The sequence below is a fragment of the Cyanistes caeruleus genome, unplaced genomic scaffold, assembly GCF_971803275.1.
Source record: "Cyanistes caeruleus unplaced genomic scaffold, bCyaCae1.hap1.1 HAP1_SUPER_29, whole genome shotgun sequence".
Lineage (NCBI taxonomy): Eukaryota > Metazoa > Chordata > Aves > Passeriformes > Paridae > Cyanistes > Cyanistes caeruleus.
In genome coordinates this window covers 467,225-486,730 of record NW_028256297.1, presented here as the reverse complement: position 1 = coordinate 486,730, position 19,506 = coordinate 467,225, and the positions used below count along the sequence as shown (strand labels likewise).

Below are 19,506 nucleotides of genomic sequence, written 5' to 3'. Positions count from 1 at the left end.
TCTGATCCGCTGCTGTTTGTCCAAGCACCCCATGGATCGGACAGTGCTGCAGCAGATCTTCTACCACCCTTGGGTGTTGGGCAGCCATTTCTGATGCCTTGCCGCAGCCTCTGCAGCACCCAGTTCCCATGTCCCACGCAGGACTGAGGGCCCAGGAAATAAAACAACCCGAAACCCAGTGCAGGCTGGCAAGTCTGGTCCTTGTTAGCAACTTCAGCTAAGGGAACCTCTTGGCAAAAGGGGCAATCACAGCGTTCCCTTCAGCCTTTGTCAAGCTTTTGGTGCCTTTCCTCCAGGTTGTCCCTTAAAATCAGAGGGGGTATAGCCTGCACCAGTCCCCCCAAATCGGTGGGAGGCAGAGACTACTCCCAGGCCCCTCAAAACTCGAGGAGCATGGAGACGATCCCTGGGTGCACAACACTAAAGGGAGATAAATACCCGGCCCCCCCAGAATAAGAGATGGATGGAGCCCACAGCGGCCCCCGAGTGCGAGTGGGAAGGGGAGACTGCCAGCCTCCCTAAAGAGGAGGGGAATTTTGCCTGTGCCAGCCCCACAAATTGCAAGGGGACAGAGAACAGCCCTGGCCTGGCAAAGGGCAAAGAGTGGCCGGGGGCTGCCAGGATGATGACAACACTGGCACCCCCCCAAATCAGAGGGGGACAAAGAGCCCGCACAGGCTTCCCAGAAGCAGAAAGGGGCAGCAAATATCCCCTGTCCCCCTAAGTTGGAGGGGCACAGACACAATGCCCACCCACCCTCCCCCATAGCGGAGGGGGACAGACACAAAAGGCCCCACAAAAAGAGCGTGGGCAACCAAGAGCACTGCTGGCCCCACGAAGGTAAGGAGGATGGAGAAACTCCCCATCTGTCTTTGTTTTGGAAGACAGGTGTCTGCTAGGGAGGGCAGGGGCCTCCCCTGGAATGAAAATGTAGACCCCCTCCCTCTGAATCATTATAATTTGTAACTCAAGGGGCTCTCAGACAGAGATCTGGGGATAGGAATAACAGTTCTTTACTAATATTTATAACGAGGCAAACAAACAACAATAACTTCAGCATTAACAACAAAACAGAACCAGGGACCCCAGGACAGCCTTCTCGGCCAGGACGGCAAAGGATGGAGGAGAGGCTTTGCTTCACAAACCCCCTTGGGTTGGCAGTCAGTGCCGGTGCTCCTGCAGGGCTCTGAGGAACACTCAGCTGGAACAGCAGGGATGAGCTGAGATCCTGGGCCGGTGGCTGAGGTGGATCAGCAGCTCCGTGTCGGTGGCTGGCACTGCCACACGTCCCGGCAGGACAGGGGGTGTGAGGCCACCAACAAAGAGGGGAGAAGGAGAAGCAGCAGCTCCGTCTGGGTGATGGCGAATTCCCTCCTCTCTGCAGCAACAGCTCCCAGCAAAGTGTCCTTCTCTGAAGCTGAAGAAGCCGCCAAACTGTGCCCACCTTCCCCTTTTCCTGCCCCCTTCCCTCCTGGGCCCAGCCGAACTCTTTGTGTTTCTCAAGTACCACCCGCAGTCAGGTTTTCCCCACAACTAATGGGTAAAATTCCACAGTTGAGCCAGAACTAAAAGAAGGACACCTAGCCCCCAACAGCTTCTCATCTCCATCTCTTTGCACTCCACTAGCCAGGAGGGATCGATCTCTCACCTCAAAACAACTCAATCCCACTGAAAACAGCTCCATTTTACCCCAAAAGGGCTCAATCCCAAGTCAAAAGGGCTTGTTCCTGTCACTTCGACTGGGAACGGCGATAAAGAACGACAATGGACTCTCAAGGGAGTCACAACACGAGAATTCCCTAGTTTATTGCTTCAGCTCTGTCTTATAGACAGATACGTGGAAAAGTACAGAAAGGAAACTCTTATTGGTTAACAAAGTACTACACCACCATCATTGGTCAGGGGCACTTTGCCCCCCTGACTCTCTCCTGCAAGGAGAAACAACAGGCTGCAAAACAACACCTGCAAGGCTGTTTAGTATCTCTGAGAATTGTTTTAATTCCTTCTCATGAATTTCTCAGGCTAGTTCTCAGTCAGGCCTGAGAGCTATGTGGCCTGTAATAACTACAGGCACTCTGGTTCAGATTTAGCATCCACAATTCACCTTTTTCGCTTAGGAAAAAAAAATAAAAATGTACCGTGTTTGTAATTTCCTGTTGGGCTCTTCAGGAAAAGGAACAAACACAGCACAAGAGGTTTCTTTTACTAGAAATTAGAATGGATGCTGATTTAGAATTAATTTAGAATTTTGATTTATGTTTTGGTATTTAGGATTTGTTCTCTTTGTAAGGATTTGATGGTTGAGTCTAATATTTCTAATTCAGTGAATTAATACACACACTATACAAAACTATATACAACATTGTTAGTCTGTTCGAATTGACAGTCTAACATGTCAATAGAGTAGTTTGAAAGAACACCAAAGTGATAAAAACAATGCACAATGCAATTTATATGCAATTTGATCCCCTCTTCTTATCCCGCTTTTTTTTTTTTTTTTTTTTTTTTTTTCAAATACAATTGAGGGATTTTTGAGGGATTTATAAAGTTTTTATGGTTGTTTTTGTTATTGTTCGTCGGGTTTGAACAGTAGTTCATGGATTTCAGGAAGGTTTAGGGAATTTGAAGTTACCATCTCTTCACGGCTGTTTGTCAGTTCTGTAAACACAAAATTTAAAAGATACAAAATGAGTTAGTTTTGGGTCCCGCAGGGACTGCAGGACATTGGCACGGCTCAGGCCACTGGAGTTGACAGACTTTGTCGAGGTATTTCTTTGGGCTGGTGCAGAAGGTTCCGGTGGAGAGGCCTGCCGCTGTCTTTCTCTCCCCCCGCCACCTTTATGGGGGCTGCTGTTAGAGTTCAGATCGGGAGCGCAGCACGGCAAGCACTCTCTCTTCCTCTCGCACCTCCCCGCTGGAGCGCGGGGGGAGCGAAGTGGGCGCAGGGCTAGCGCCTCCCGCGCAGGCGCGGGGCGAGCAAGGTTCGCTGCCCCCCCCCCGGCGCTTTCTCGCCGGTGCTTCGGACGCGCGGGGGGGGCCTGGCCCCGGCCCCAGATCTGGGCTTGAGTTCGGGTTTTTCGGGGTTCTCCCGGCCGGCGGCGGCGGGCAGGCGCAGGGGGAAAGCGAAGCTGCTGCTTTTCTTCTCCCCGTCACTCCTCCGCCCGCGGTCGGCCGGTGGCCGGCCAGACCATGGCTGGTGGCGGCGGGCAGGCGCAGGGGGAACGCGGCTGCTGTTTCTCCTCCCCCCGCCTCGGCGGCGGCGGCCCGCCGTGTTCTGGATTTGCGCTCGGACTCTTCGGCGGCGGCGGCCCGCGCGCCGGGCGCGGGGGAGTTGAGCGCTGACTCTCTCCCCCTCCCCCGCCGCGCTGACAGGCCGCAGCGGGGATGTCTGCGCTTTTGTTCGCGGCACAGAAGGAAGAAGCTCGGACAGCGCGGAGGTGCGAGAGAGAGCAGGTTCTGCGGCGGCCGGCGGTGGCGCTTTTGGCGCCGGCGGAGGCTTTGCGGGTGGCACAGGCGGAGGCGGGCAGTCTCCCGTTGGCAAAGCCCGCGCGCCCAGCTCCGCGGATGGTGGCCGCTCAAACCTCTCTGGAGAGGGAGATCTCTGGGCTGCGGGTTGCTCTCGCTCACCGCCAAAGTCCTCCGAGGGTCTGGGCAGAGCTAAAAGAGCACTATGCAGCTCATCCACGGTTTCACTGTCCTCAGACTGGCTCCGTTTCAGCGCTTTAAAAAGCACTCCCCAGGTGGCTGCTAGGCTACACACGCTGATATCTCCGTTTATGAATTTTGACCGTAAATGGTGCTCTATCGACAGCCAAAGTTCGAGATCAAAGGCATTGTCCATAGTTATATTAAAACCTTGCTCTTTCACCCACTGGAATAAAGCACGCATGGCATCTTCAGAAACACTGAGTCCTGTGCGGGGCAGGGCATCCTGCCATGCAAGGTAGGCTAGCTGTTCATCAGCTGAAGTGCAGTTCCCCATTATGAGGACTTTATCTTGGCAGCTCTGCGAATGCAGTAATGCAGACGCTAATGGCTCGGACCTGGGGATTTTGAGCTCTGCTTCACCAAGACGACCGTTCCAAACCCACTCACTGGCAGGCTCCACTATCCCGTTGGTTTCCAGAACCAGCTTCCTCTTGGAAAGCCCGGGAGAATTCCACTTACCCCTCTAGTTGGAAGGGCTGGCTTTTTCCCGCTCGCTGCTTACCCTCAGGGGATTAGCAGATCACGTCGGTTGCTTTCTGACCTCGGGGGTCGGCTGCAGTTCATGTCGGGTTACTGGACCTCAGGGGTCGGTGTAGCATCACGTCGGGCGGTCACCAGATGTCGCTCCGATTGGGAACGGCCATAAAGAACGACAATGGACTCTCAAGGGAGTCACAACACGAGAATTCCCTAGTTTATTGCTTCAGCTTTGTCTTATAGACAGATACGTGGAAAAGTACAGAAAGGAAACTCTTATTGGTTAACAAAGTACTACACCACCATCATTGGTCAGGGGCACTTTGCCCCCCTGACTCTCTCCTGCAAGGAGAAACAACAGGCTGCAAAACAACACCTGCAAGGCTGTTTAGTATCTCTGAGAATTGTTTTAATTCCTTCTCATGAATTTCTCAGGCTAGTTCTCAGTCAGGCCTGAGAGCTATGTGGCCTGTAATAACTACAGGCACTCTGGTTCAGATTTAGCATCCACATGTTCCTCCTCAGAAAATCTCAATCCCACACCAAATTTACTCAGTTCCACCGCCGCCAGGTGAGATGGAGTTGGAAGGTGTTCTGATTTAGGGCAAATTTGGAAGAAAACCACTGAATAGGGTCCCTCTAAAAAGCAAATTAAAGTTGCCCCTTCCCCAAATGTTTCAGGAAAAATATTTTCTTGGAGAAAAATGGAAAAATGCCGTTTATTTAATAATCAAAGTATCTACAAGCATGAGCAAGATGAATAATATTAAAGAATAAATCCTCTGGCTGCTTGAAGAGATGGCAAAGCCAGAAAAGTCCTTTCCATGGGGTGTAGCTCAGCTCGCTCAGTCTCTTATCAGTTCCTCCGGCGCTGGAAAGGGCCCAGGCCCAGGCCCCCGTGGGCCACAGCCGTGAGCTCCCGGGGTTTGTCTGGGTTCTCAGTCCAGAGCAGCTTTGAACAGATCCAAGGAAAAAGGCAAAAAACACTCCGGTGAACTCCTGTGCCTCAGCTAGCTAAAAACTAACTAAACTAAACTAAAAACTAATGAAAAAGGAAACTGAACTGAAGTGTCTAGAAGCAAAGGAGAGCTCTGTCCCACTGTCTGTCCCTGCTGCAGACAACACAGGCCGGGGAAGCGTGCGTGGCAGTGAGTGCCATTTCTGCAAACAAACTGCAGCTTCTTATTCCCCCTCTTCACTCTCAGAGCCAGTCTTGAAGGTGCAGAACTTAATGGCCAGCAGAAACAGAACAGACACCTGGGGATCCAAGGATCATAAAGTCACCCCAGGGCAGAAGGAGGTTGGGAGAAGTGGGATCCACATTTGGAGCGGTGGGATGGTGTAGAAGCAGGGCCTGGCGGCTCGTAAGATATCGGGATGTAACAGAAAGATAGTAACCCCCCCTCCTCTTTAGTATGGTAAGGATCCCTGCAATTAGCCAATAGCACCTAGCTGTGATGAAAGCAGATGGGAGTAACACAGTGGACCTAGGTTATAAAAGGTCAAATTCTCCAGCAATAAATGCCATTTTGCCATCCATCACATTGATGCCTTGTGTGCGGAATGGACCGAGTGGCCTGGGCACGGCCACCGTGCTGCTCTTGAACCAGGGTGTCTGCCTTGCTTAAAAGGCAACAGGATGAGGATTGTGTGGGGCTGGCTGGGTGGGCTGTATTTGATAGGAAATCAAACTTTCAGAGTTCCTGATTTGTGTCCCATTCATTTTCAGTCAGGTGCAGCTCTGTTTGCAGAGTGTCGCTGTGGCGCTCGAGACGAACACACGATGCAGCGAGGTTCGCACGGCAAGAGCAATCTTTATTGTTCAGAAGCTGCTTTTCAATGGTTGACTGTGGGGGCTGGGGACCCCGCTGATTCAGAGATCCTGGCCCTCCCTTGGAGGCAAGATACATTTCTCTAAGAGAGAGTAAAGTATCACTGCCAGCAATCTTTCAGTTAGTTATGTTAAACTGTTACACTCCATTGGTGTTCTCCCCTGCCATCCCACCCCGATACCTGTATCCCAGTTTTCTCCCAGCCCCTCTCCTCCCCTATAAATACCCCAGTTTTTCCCCTGTTCCAGAGAGCTGCTGTCACTGGCTCCCTTTGCCGAGGGCCCGGCTGTAATAAAGGCCAGTTCTCTGCGGAACGCCACACAGCGCTCTGCTCTCTCCCTCCGTGTCGCCTGCACGCTGCCGCTGAGCTGAGCTGAGCTGAAATCACTCGCCGGGCAGAGGACGTGTCTGTGCCCCGGGCAGTCCAACCGCGGAGCTCTTTTCCGGGAGTTGCGGCACCCCTGCCTGTGAGAAAGCACAGTTGGGTTCTGCTCAGGCCATTTCAAACTACCTGGGGTGTTTGGGACTTGTCCTTGCAAAGGCAGCATCTCAGGAAAAGTCCAAGTTTCTCTTCATGGACTCCCAGGATGTGTTGGCTTGGAAGGGACCTTAAAGCTCCTCTTGTTCCAACTCTCAGCTCACTCAGGACACCTTCCCCTAGACCAGCTTGCTCCAAGCCCCATCCAACCTGGCCTTGAACCCTTCCAAGGGTCAGACAATCACAGCTTCTCTGCAACCTGGTCTATTCCTCCCACATCTAAAATCATACCAAACTTAGCAGCCTCAGAGATCGATTTCTATCAAATAGCTACATTTTTCTAGGAAAGAAATATGGCAAAACTTGTTTGCATCTGACTTTGCAAAATCAACACGAGCTCTTCAGAAAGGGCTGCTGCCCAACCACTTTTCTTATTTTTGCCCATTTGGTGGAACATTTGCACTCTGTTGTTGGTTGGAGCAGTATTTTAATGTATCTGGCTGAGGCTGCTTCAAATAGTCCAGCGAGATACCAGGGTGTGAGAGGTGGAAACCTGAGCTCTTACACATCCAGTACTTCTATTATTGGAAGTCTTCAATCCCACCTCTCTGCTGGGATGAAATAGGTGCTACTCATCCAATTTCTAAAGTATCGTGCATCAAGCTGACACTATTTGAAGACTTCAAAATAAAAAAGCCAATTGAAACAAACCTCTGCTCCTTTCCATTTTCTCTGTTCCACAGTTTAGGACAGAAGACAGGAGAGAAAGATTGTTTTGGGAACAATGTTTTCAGGACTCTACAAAGAATATCAAAACCGCTCTGCCACACTCTCAGCTCTTGCAGTGCCAAAAAGCACTGGCTCTCTTTGCTCACAGAATCACAATTGTGGTGGCATTTCTACCACACCACAGGACAGTGATTTTTTTTGTTTTTCTCCTGGAAATACCTACAGCACTTCTGGGTAGCAAGGCAAACATGAGCCTCTTTTAGTGGCCCTTGAAATTGGACATGTGAAATGAGGTACACAAAGCCAAAGGCCAGCTGAACCTGGCATCTCTGAATGGGTCTTCACATTCTTCCCAGGAAGATGAATGGCAATCACTATTTTGGCAGGGAAACTGCATCAGCTGGCAATTTGCTGTAGAAAATGTGCTTTCTGCTCCTCTCACAGCCAAAACTCCTACCCATTTCTTGGAAGTCCTTCTTAGATAAGGACCATGTTCAACTGAGTGGCAGTGAAGCCAAATGGCAATCCAGCAATCAATTGTCCTGTACACAATCTCCTCCATCCACATGGAAGGTTACTCACGGGCACACAGGAGGAAGTGTAGTGGTTTAGATTTGCTAATTTCATTTTCCCAGGCTGCGCACTAAAGTTATGTTGTGGTTTTCAAGTAGTAACTAAAAAATTACTAGAAAACTTATTTTTTGCTGTGAGATATGGATTAGAGCAAGAGCAGAACAGGCTTAAAACTTCAAAGGAATAAAGAAAGTTTATTAACAAAACTACAACAATAAGAACACCAGAATAAACTTCCAGAACAACCCTTTTAACCCCCATTACCCAACCATTCCCTTGATCACATGACAACATAGAGACAAAAACTTTGGAACTTTAGTGTTTAAAACAGTCCCAATTCCTGCTAGAATCTTTTCATCAGTCTTTGTAGAGAAACAGAAGTCTTCTTCTGATAATCTATGGAGTTTTTCATGAGAAAACTATTTCTGTTATAGCTTTCTATTTTCCTGATGCCAGCTGCCCGGAAATCCTGTCAACAGTTCACTCCTCCCATTTCACATCACTCTGAAGGTGTGTATGGGTCAATGAGCCTAGGGGTGTCATTTTAAGGATGAGTTATTCAAAGGCAAAAGTTCTCTTCATCTGTCTCTGTGAGCTTCCATGGAAACAGAAGTTTTCTCTTTGCCTCTCAAGGCCTCAAATCTTCAACTATTACTTCTCCCCTCTGTTCCAGCACCTCACTCTATCACAATTACTCCACCTTTTACTCAAAATCCACACTTTGAACACTCCATTCCTCCCAATATACTCTGTCATCAATTAAAGGAGTTTTTTCAGGACACTATTGTCCATCTCCATAGCTTTAACAAAAAAATATTTCAGCTTAATTAAAGCATCTCCTTATTCTCTACCTCTTCTGAAGCTTAATTCTTTTCTTTACTGTCTCTAATAGTTTATAAAGTCTCTTTACATGTTGATTACTCTCTTTTTCTCTCTCTGGGTAAAAGGATTAATCTGCAAGTCTCATCTGGGTAATGAAAAGGTTAAAATCTTGTCCAGGCTTTGTAGATGGTTCTGTGATCTCTGCCAGAGCAGCGGCTGGAGCTGTCTGCGCTGGAAGATTCTTCATGGCTGCTCTGAAGAGTGTGGTCACTGTCTCAGCCCGCCGCAGCTCAAGAGCTTTTTCTTTCTTTCCTGGGCAGTCTGTGGTGAATTCAGTCCCAGCAAAAACTGCAGCCGAGCCAGGGAGCGGCCTGGCCCGGCCAGAGCCCGGGGCAAGCCCCGCAGGCCGCATCTCCCGGCCGGCAGCCGCGGCAGGCCCAGCCCAGCCCCTGCCCGGGCCGCATGGGCTGGGCCGGGGATGGGAAGCCAGCTGGAGCTCAGTTACCTTTCAGAGCCAGGAAACCAAGAGACAAAGAAATTCCCAGCCTTAGGGCTTAAGGTGCTGTTCACAGGTTGATCTCACTTTTCAATGGTTAAAACTCCTGTCAATTTTTAGAAATGGCCAGCTGTTGGCGAGGAGACAAACTCCCATCAGCCTCCAGCAGTTTTAACTTCCTTAGGAGTTTCTCTTTGTTTTCTTCAATGCCAATCTATCACAAAACCCTGCCAAATTCCAGAAACATCCCACAAAATCTCCACAAATGTACACAAAATTCCCGAAGAATCCCACAAAATACCCTGAAACTTCTCAAAACCGTAACAAATTCCAGAGACATCCCACAAAATCCACACAAAAATCCACAAAATTCCAGAAAATCACTCAAAATTCTACATGTCTTCTCAAATGCCCACAGAATTCTTGAAAAGCCTTAGAATATTCCAGGAAAAAATCCCACAAAATTCCCTACATTTTCTCAAAACCTTACAAAATTCCAGAAACATCCCACAAAATCTCCACAAACACCCACAAATTCCAGAAAAATCCCTCAAAGTTCTTCATATCTCCTCACAATCCCACAAAATTCTTGAAATGCCCCACAAAATTCCAGGAAAATCCCTCAAAATTCCCTAAATCTCCCCAAAACCTACCAAATTTCAGAAACATCCAACAAAATCTCTACAGATAGCCACAAAATTCCAGAAAAACACCACAAAATTCTTACAAAACCCCACAAAATTCCAGAAACATCTCACAAAATACCCTAAATCTTCTCAAAATTCTACCAAATTCCAGCAACATCCCAAAAAATATACACAAAAATTTACAAAATTCTAGAAAAAATCCCACAAAATTCCCTAAATTTTCTCAAAACTCTACGAAAATCCAGAAACATCCCATAAAATCTCTACAAATGTCCAAAAATCTAAGAAAAATCCTTCAAAATTTTTCAGCTCTCCTCAAAATCCCACAAAATCTAACAAAAGCCCCACAAAATTACAGAAACGTCACACAAAATTCCCTAAATTTTCTCAAAACCCTACCAAATTCCAGAGACATCCCACAAAACCTCCACAATTTTCCACAAAATCTAAGAAAAGTCCCTCAAAATTCTCCAAGTCTCCTCAAAATCCCACAGAATTCTTGAAAAGCCTTAGAATATTCGAGAAAAAATCCCACAAAATTCCCTAAATCATCTCTAAACCCAGCCAAATTCTAGAGACATAGCACAAAATCTACACAAAAATCCACACAATTCCAGGAAAATCCCACAAAATTCCCTGAATCTCCTCAAAATCCCACATAATTCCTGAAAAGCCTTGGAATTTTCCAAAAATATCCACAAAATTCCCTTAATTTTCTCAAAACCCTACGAAAATCCGGAAACATCCCACAAAATCTCCACAAATTTCCACAACATCCAAAAAAATCCCACAGAATTCCAGAAACATCCCACAAAATTTCCTCTAAATCCCACAAAATTCCACAAACATTCCACAAAATTATTTAAATTTTCTCAAAATCCCAAAAAATTTCAGCAAAATTGCATGAAATCCCACAAAAATCCCACAAAATTCCAGAAAACTCCCACCAAATCTCCACGAATTTCCACATAATCTAAGAAAAATAAAAAAAATTCTTCAACTCTCCTCAAAATCCCACAAAATTCCAGAAAATTCCACAACATTACAAAAAAATCCCACCAAATTCCCTCAAAATCCCACAAAAATCTCACCAGATTCAAGAAAAATCTCACAAAATTGCAGAAATCTTCTCAAACCCCAACCAAATTCCAGAAACATCTTACACAATCGCCACATATTTCCACAAAATCTAAGAAAAATACTTCAAAATTCTTCATGTCACCTCAAAATCCCTCAATATTCCACAAAAATCCCCAAAAATTAATTAGTTTTGCAAAATCCCATAAAACTCAAAAAAATCCCATGAAATTGCAAAAACTAAAAAAAAAAATCCCTAAATCTTCTCAAATTTCTACCAAATTCCAGAAACATCTCACAAAATCTCCTGAATATCCAAAAAAATTCAAGAAAAATCCCACAAAATTCAAGAAAAATTCCACAGAATTGCAGAAATCTTCTCAAAACCCCACCAAATTCCAGAAACATCCCACAAAATCTCCACAAATCTCCACAAAATCTAAGAAAAAATCCCTCAAAATTCTTCAAGTCTCCTCAAAATCCCACAAAATTCTAGAAAAATCCCTCAAATTTCTTCAAGTCTCCTTAATATCCCACAAAATTATAAAAAACCCCACATAATTCCCTAAATCTTCTCAATACCCCACCAAATGCCAGAAACATCCCACAAAATCTCCTCAAATTTCCACTAAATTCCACAAAAATCCCACAAAATTCAAGAAAAATACTTCAAAATGCCAGAAAGATCCCATAAAATTATTAAGATCTTCTCAAAATCCCACAAAATTCCAGAAAAGTCACACGGAATTATTTAACCTACATTTGCCTTGGCAGTTTTAGATCCTGGCTGCTCTTGCCACTCTTCTGCTTGCCACCTGAATTTTAGCAGTACAGCTGCAATTGCCTCTTCCAATCAGTGCTACCCACTGTGCTTTTGTCATGGGGAACTCAGGATTTTTGTTTCAGGCATCATGAGTAGCAGACATTAAAATGCTCCCAAGCCCCTGAGCACTAAGTTGAGGGGAATTAAAGCCACACAGGTCACATTTGCAGTGCTCAAACACAGCCCTGTTGCTGCTGCTGTTGCTGCTGCTGCTGAAATAGAATCAACTGACAGAGGCCATCACAGAAATTACCAGTGGAAAATAAAATGAAAAAATCCACCAGGAGAAAGAAAAAACAGAACTTCCCAATTCACTTCATTGTTTCTTCCAAGCAGCAGAAGAAAAAGGAACAGGGCACCTTTCGGGCAGTTCCACAAGCTCAGGGTTCTCATTTCCTGGGGAATCGGAGATGCAATTGGTCTTGTTAAAGGGATAAAAGCAAAGGGAATGAATTGGGAATTATTAGGAAAAAATGACCCTTCTTACACACAAAGTTCACCAAGTCATTCCCTGCATTTCTCCTTTTCACAGTCTTTCTGTCATCCACTGAGAGGTCCAGCTTATCATGTTCTGGTGCTTATCATCAACTGATTGTGCTCTTGATTTCTACCGCTGCAAAAGATATAGAATAATCTAAACTGAACACAGAAACAAACTCTCTCTGTCAGCCCATTTTCAAGTTCCAGATCACTTTCAAGATGTCCATGGGGCTGTTGGAATGATGAGCTCTCCACTGCTGGCTGCAGGCACTGGAGATTTTCTCCACATTCAGCCAGGCTTGTATTCCCTCACAATTCCTGGTACCTCATCATGTTTTCTTTGGGTAGAAGAGTAACAATGAAAACCTTACCAATGGCACAACTCCCCAGTGCACAAGGAAAAGAAAGAACAAGTTGTCAAGTTCTTCAACCATTTGTCCTGCTTTGCTGCAAGAGTTGTGCTGCACTCATAGTGTGGGAAGCCAAGAGAAGCTGCAGTTGGGGGCACATCTTGTGACAGGAGCTGCGCCTCGTTCTCCAGGACAGGTTTTTGGAAATAACAGACAGGACTGTGGAGAAGATTCTGGGAAAATTGAAACAGCTTTTAAAATAATGAAAATCAAATCAAAACAAACAACCAATATGTTTTTCTCTATTTTTCTCTATTTATTTTTATGTTCCCCTTTTCCATCTTGCACTGTTTCTCCATCCCATTCATTCCAAATGGATCTCACCTCTAAGATCTGAGACTTGGCAAGTTTTAGACACTGTAAAATACCATGAGCTATACCCAGTTTGCCTTGCCCTGTTTTACTTGGAAAGCAATGCTGGAGCACAAGTGCAGTGCTTGGCTCAGCTACAAATTCTGCATTCAGGGAATGTGCTCAGACAGTGTCTGACCCTCAGCAGGGACAAGGCACAGCAGCAGCCAAGGGCATTGCTGTGTCCCTGTGCAGGAGTCCAGACTCTGGCTCTTGGCTCACCAGGGCAAAGTTCCCGTGTTTGGCCAGGCTCAGGGGCTGCCCGGGGAGCGCGGGGCTCGGCGCGGGGCCGAGCGGGCAACGGACAGACGGACACGGGGACAAACGGCCCCGGTGCTTCAGTTGCAGCGGCAGCGGCGGCAGCAGCAGCAAGAAGAGAATTTAGCAATTTTCTGTCTCTCCGTCTCTCACAGTCCCTCATCCCCTCCCGGTCTCCCTTTCCCGGTGCCCCCTCCTCTCCAAGTCTCCCTCTCCCCTTGCCCGGCTGGGCCATGCCCCCGGCCCGCCCCCGGCCCCAGGTGGGGCTGCCCCGTCCCCGTCCCCGTCCCCACCCCCGCCCGTCCCGCGGAGGTCTCCTCTTTGCCTGGCTCTGGCTGTGCTGGGCCGGCATCAGTGCCTGGGGCTGGGGCGGCATTGCCACCCTTTGGCTCCGCCTGCCCCGCCCTCGGCCCCAGCCCCAATGCAGGCTCCGGTTCCGGTTCTGGTTCGGGCCCCGGCCCCGGCTCCTCCCGGGGCCCGCGGAGGACACAGGCGGAGCGGCCGCTGCCGCCGCCTCCGCTGCGGCTTCCCGGCCCGAGCTCCGCCGCTCAGCAGCGCGGCCGCCGGCCCCGAGCCGCCGCTGCCGCGTTCCAATGAGGGAACGCCTGCGGATGCCCGGCCCGGGGAGGTCGGGGAGCGCTCGGGGGCCGTTCCTGGCCCCGGGCCGAGCGCTGACGGCAGCGTCTCTTCCCCAGGGAAGGCGCAGCAGGCCCTGCAGCAGCGCTACAAGCTGGGCCCGCTGCTGGGCCGCGGTGGCTTCGGCAGAGTTTTTGCGGCCACGAGGCTCTCGGACGGACTGCCGGTGAGCGGTGGGGCTGGTGGCGGGCCAAGGAGGAGGAGGGGGCGGAAGAAGGAGGAAGGAGCAGAGGAGTAGGATGGGGCTGGATGTGGTGGGCGGCGAGCTGAATCCGCTGTTCCCTTTGGCTTGCAGGTGGCCATCAAAAAGGTGCCACAGAACCGCGTCCGGCACTGGGGCGAGCTGGTGAGTGAGCGGGGCCAGCGGCAGAAGCCGGGCCGTGCCGAGCGGGGATGAGCCGGGGCCCGGCAGGGTGGGAGCCGCCAGGACACCTGGAGGGAGAGTGGGCGTGGGGCCAGCGGAGGGCGCAGAGCATCCCGGGCTGGCTGAGGGCTCCCCGAGCCCTGGCACGGCCTCAGCCCCACTGACGGCACCGTGCTCCTCCCGCAGCCCGACGGCACCAGCGCACCCCTGGAGATAGTGCTGCTGGACAAGGTGTCCACAGGCTTCCCCGGTGTGGTGCAGCTGCTGGAGTGGTTTGAGCTCCCCAATGCCATCGTGATGGTGCTGGAGCGCCTGGAGTGGTGTCAGGACCTGTGGCATTTCATTGGAGCATGGAGGTTCCTGTCCGAGGCATCTGAAATCCCTGCAGTCACTGCCCCTGAGGCCAGACCACAATCCGTGACCAGGAGACTCCTGTCCTTGTGGAAGGAGCCCTCAAGAGCCGAGTGCAAGACTTGCTGTCCTGTAGTCTTGCCAGGACTTGAGTCTTGCAGGTGCTTTCCAGGCATGACTGCAGGACTTGCTGCCTTGGTTCTTCTCCCAGGCATCTCTCCTGCAGGTAGCCAGAAATCCAGGCACTGCCATGGAGCGGTGACCCCCGAGAGTGCCCAAGTTGGCCTGGGTTGAAGAGGACGAGGAGGAGGAAGAAGGCCCTCAAACGGCCCCAGCACAGGAGACTGAAGAGGTGCAGCCGTTCCAGCCACTGCAGGAGGGTGAGTGGCAGAGCTGGCCAACAGGGTTCTGCCTGTGGCCGGCTTGGCTCCATCCCATCCCGTCCCGTCCTGTCCCGTCCCCTGGAAAAGGCCACAGAAAGGATGGAAGAGAGGCCAGGGCTGCCTCTCCCCGCAGTGACTGTGTTGCATCCCCTGGGGCATCCCGGGACTGTCCCTCCTGGGGAACGCAGGGCTGGGCTGTGCTCTCCGGCCTCTCCTGCAGCCCCTCAGCTCTGGCTGCTCTTTGCCAGATGCAGCCATGGACGGCACACAAGAGCAGGACACCGCCCGTGGCCGCTTCCGCAGAGCAGCGCAAGTACCTGCAGCCATCCCCACCTGGGCTGGGCCTGCTGGCACTGCTCAGCCCAGCACCGCACTTGGAGCACTCCATGCAACTTCCCTGCCTTCCTGCCCTTCTCCTACAGCTTCTTTACCAATTCATCACGAGAATTGGCAAGGAAGACTGTCGTTCCGATTGGGAACGGCTAGAAAGAACGACACAAACTCTCAAGGGAGTTTCAACACGAGAATTCTCTGGTTTATTACTTCAGGCCTGCTTTTTATAGACTGGTACGTGGAAGGTACAGAAAGGAAACTCCTATTGGTTAACAAAGTGCTACATCACCATCATTGGTCAGGGGGGCCCATCACCCCCCTGGCCTTCTCCTGCAAGAGAAAACAAGACTGCAAAACAACACCTGCAAGGCTGTTTAGTGTCCCTGAGAATTGTTTTAATTCCTTCTCATATTTTTCCCAGGCTACTTTCTCAGGCAGCCTGAGGAGCTATGCGGCCTGTAATTTGTACAGGCACTGTGGTTCAGATTTAGCATCCATAATTCACCCTTTCTGTTAGAAAAAATAAGAGGCAGTGTTTGTCACGTCCTGCTGGGCCCTTGCAGGAGAGAGAACAAACACAGCACAAGAGGTTTCTTTGCTAGAACTTTGAATGGATGCTGATCTAGAATTAATCTAGAATTTTGGCTTACGTTTTGGTATTTAAGAATTGTTTTCTTTGCAGGGATTTGATGGTTGATTCCAATATCTCTAATCCAGTAAACTAATACACACTCTCACACAACAAATAAAACATTGTTAATCTGTTCAAACTGACAATTTAACTTGTCGACAGGTAAGAATATTTAGTCTCTGCTTGTAGAAGGACCATCTGAATGATGATCGGTATCCTGGTCATCATCTGACGGTCGCCTGTTGACTGCTTTCTGCTTTTGATGCTGCAGATCAGGGCGAACACACCTTGCAGGTATCCACCGTACTCCAGTGTCCGTGGAAACGCATGCATACCCACGACCCCAAGCGATGAGCTCGCACGGGCCTTGCCACTTGTTGGTGGTTAGGTCTCTCACCCAAACTTTCGCTCAAGGCAGGTGCACCTCGCCTGAAGACTGCAATGAAAGAAAGTGATTCAAGATGACAGGGTTATCTGAATTCTTTTTCACTGTGAGGTGATTAATTGTGTACAAGGCTTTCTCCAGTCGGCTGTGTGGAGTTTCTCCAACCATCCCCGTTTTTTGTTTTTCTAGAACATGTTTTAGGGTACCATGAGCGCGTTTGACAATAGCCTGCCCAGTGGGAGAATGTGGGATACCAAATACGTGTGAAACTCCCCATAATTGTAAAAATTGTCGTGTCTTCTGTGAGGTGTAGGCAGGACCATTGTCAGTTTTCACAGAAGGTATGCCCAAGACTGCAAATGCGATTTTCCAATGGGCAATAACATCACGACCCTTTTCTCTGGTGTGAGCAGATGCCCACATAGCAGATGAAAAGGTGTCAACAGACACATGCACATACTTAAGTCTGCCAAATTCAGCAATGTGAGTGGCATCTGTCTGCCAAAGCTGCAGGGCTTTCAACCCTCTGGGGTTCACCCCCGCTGGCAGAGGTGCTGTGAGTCCATGACAGTCAGCACAAGAACTGACAATGTCACACGCTTCAGTCAGTGTTAAGTGAAACTGTTTTTGCAAAGTATGTGCACTTTGATGGAAAAAATCATGTGATGCCTTGGCTTGTGCAATTTTGTCAGGCTGAGGCGCTACCCAAGCAGGGTTAGCTAACCTATCAGCCCTGTCATTACCTTCTGCTATGAAACCTGGTAGATTGGTATGACTCCGAATATGCAGAATGTAATATGGGTGAACTCGAGCTTGGATTACACACCACAAAGACTTCAGCAGCTGAAATAGATGCTCATTATCAACTTCTTTCAGGAGCACACAATCTAAACGCTTAGCGAGATCTGCTACATAAGCAGAATCAGTAACTAAATTCAGCGGTACCTGAGAAAACCGCTGGAATGCCATGATAGCGGCCCTTAGTTCGACTAGCTGGGCTGAGCCTGACTCATGGCCTTCCAGCACTTGCCACTCAGACTCATGTAACAATGGCTTTCCCCATTTTTCCCGAACTGTCAGTGAAGACGGTGGGTCCTTGCACTGGCACCCGACTACTTTTTTGCCGAAAGGACAATTCAGCTGACCCTGCTAATTGCAGCAATTTGTGGCTGGGCAGATGATAGGTAATCTGCCCTGAAAAGTTCTCCAGCGCACTCTGTAAAGAGGCACTGTTGGTCAGACTCCATTCAAATTCCTCCCGCCGGATCGGGAGGATAATTTTCCCAGGGTCAGCTGCCATTAACTGCAAACACCGCTGACGGCATTTAATTATCAATTGAGCAACCAATTCAAATAATGTGGGAGCCGTCTTTTTTGGTTGATGGGGCAAAAAGATCCATTCCAAAATATGCAACGGATCAGCCCATTGTTCACTCCATTGGCCAATGATACCTGTAGGATGAGACTCTGGACAAGTGATAAAAATAGTGATATCAATGGATGGATCCACCCTGTAAACCTGCCGAGCAGAAACAGCCTGTTGAATATCCTCCAGCGCTTGCTGCGCTTCAGGGGTCAACTCCCGAGGGGAATTCAGATCAGGGTCCCCCTTTAAAAGATTGAACAATGGGGACAACTGTGCTGTGGTTAGTCCCAAGTAAGGACGCAACCATGTGATGATACCCATCAATTTTTGGGCATCATTCAGAGTTTTGATAGAATCCACAAACTGCACCTCTTGATGGCAAATGGTTCAATCTAAGATTTTGACTCCTAGGTATTTCCAAGGAGGATGCTGCTGAACCTTTTCCAGAGCTACTTGCAGGCCATAAGAACGCAGAGCTCCAAACAGCTGGGGCTGTATCCTCAGCAGTTCATCCTGGGTGGATGCTGCCACCAGGATGTCATCCATGTAATGATAACAATAAGCGTCAGGGAACTGCTCACGGACTCCAGATAAGGCCTGAGCTACATACCACTGACAAATAGTAGGGCTGTTCTTGCAGCCCTGTGGCAAAACTTTCCATTGATACCTCTGCACGGGTTCAGCGTTGTTGATCGTAGGTACTGTGAAAGCAAACTTGCATTTGTCCTCAGAATGCAATGGAATAGTAAAAAACCAATCTTTTGAATCAAGGATCAGGATTTTCCACCCCATGGGAAGCATGGTAGGTGATGGCATGCCAGGCTGCAGTGCCCCCATGCTTTCCATGACTGCATTGATCTTGCGGAGATCCTGCAACAATCTCCACTTCCCAGATCTTTTCCTAATCACAAAAACAGGACTGTTCCAGGGACTAGTGGAAGGCTCAATGTGTCCCTGCTGTAACTGTTCTTGGACTAATTCACGAAGGGCAACCAATTTCTCTTTAGCCAGGGGCCACTGGTTTTCCCAGATGGGTTTAGTCACCAGCCACCGTAAGGGCAGCGTGGAAGGTTGTGTGCCCTTCGCCACAGTGGCCCCTATCAAAAATGTGTCCCAATCCGCACCCCCCATGCTGCCAAGACATCCCGCCCCCAGAGGTTCAATGGATCTGCAGTGACATAAGGCTGGACCGTAGCTGTTTGCCCTTCTGGGTTTTTGATCAGCACGGGCCACTGGCTCACAAATGTCTGCGCGGTACCTCCCAATCCCTCAATGGCTGAACCCATAGGAGTCAGGGGCCAGGACAGAGGCAACGCAGAGAAGGAGACGATCGTCACATCCGCCCCGGTGTCGATGAGACCTCGAAGCTGAATTTGCGGCGGGCTGGCAGTCGTCAGACTCAGGGTGCACGTCATTTGAGGACGCTGAATAGATATACAGGCAGACCAAAGGACTTCGGGCAGTCCGGTAGATCCAAAGCCACCATCCCCGCGAGTCCGATCAACAGTCCTAGGAACACAGGACTTAAAAGGCACAAGTTGAGCAATGCGAGTTTTGTCAGGGATGGTAACGGGGGGAAGGAGTAGAAACCAAGGCACAAATTTGTCCCATAAAGTCAGCATCAATGACCCCTGGGTGTACAAAAATCCCCTGCAGGGTTGCACTAGATCTTCCCACAAGCAGTGCACTCAAGCCTTGACCCAGAGGACCAAAAGCAGCCAGGGGAACCTTATGCATATAAGTAGAATCTAACGTCACTGTTGTTGCGGTGTATACATCCACTCCAGCTGCCCCCTGGGTGCTGCCTCTAAGCTGGCCGAGTAGGCCTGTGGGGGGGCTGTGCCCTGGGAACTCACTTGTGTCAGAGCGCAGGTCCCCCGTGCGCTCTTGTACACG

General features: G+C 49.3%; 1 protein-coding gene across 2 annotated transcripts; it reads left to right on the top strand.

The window, feature by feature from the left end:
* The first annotated feature begins 11,183 nt into the window (after positions 1-11,183).
* Positions 11,184-16,384, top strand: LOC111922545 (uncharacterized). 2 transcript variants are annotated; one of them, XM_086874968.1, is made up of 5 exons: positions 11,184-13,963; positions 14,093-14,143; positions 14,348-14,892; positions 15,144-15,208; positions 15,318-16,384. In XM_086874968.1, the coding sequence occupies exons 1-3, from the start codon at positions 13,583-13,585 to the stop codon at positions 14,804-14,806; spliced, it is 891 nt and encodes a 296-aa protein (XP_086731094.1). In that variant the 5' UTR covers positions 11,184-13,582; the 3' UTR covers positions 14,807-14,892; positions 15,144-15,208; positions 15,318-16,384. The 2 variants fall into 2 exon arrangements, with proteins under 2 accessions (XP_086731094.1, XP_086731093.1); XM_086874967.1 differs by having other exon boundaries at positions 15,144-16,384.
* The last annotated feature ends 3,122 nt before the right edge of the window (positions 16,385-19,506 follow it).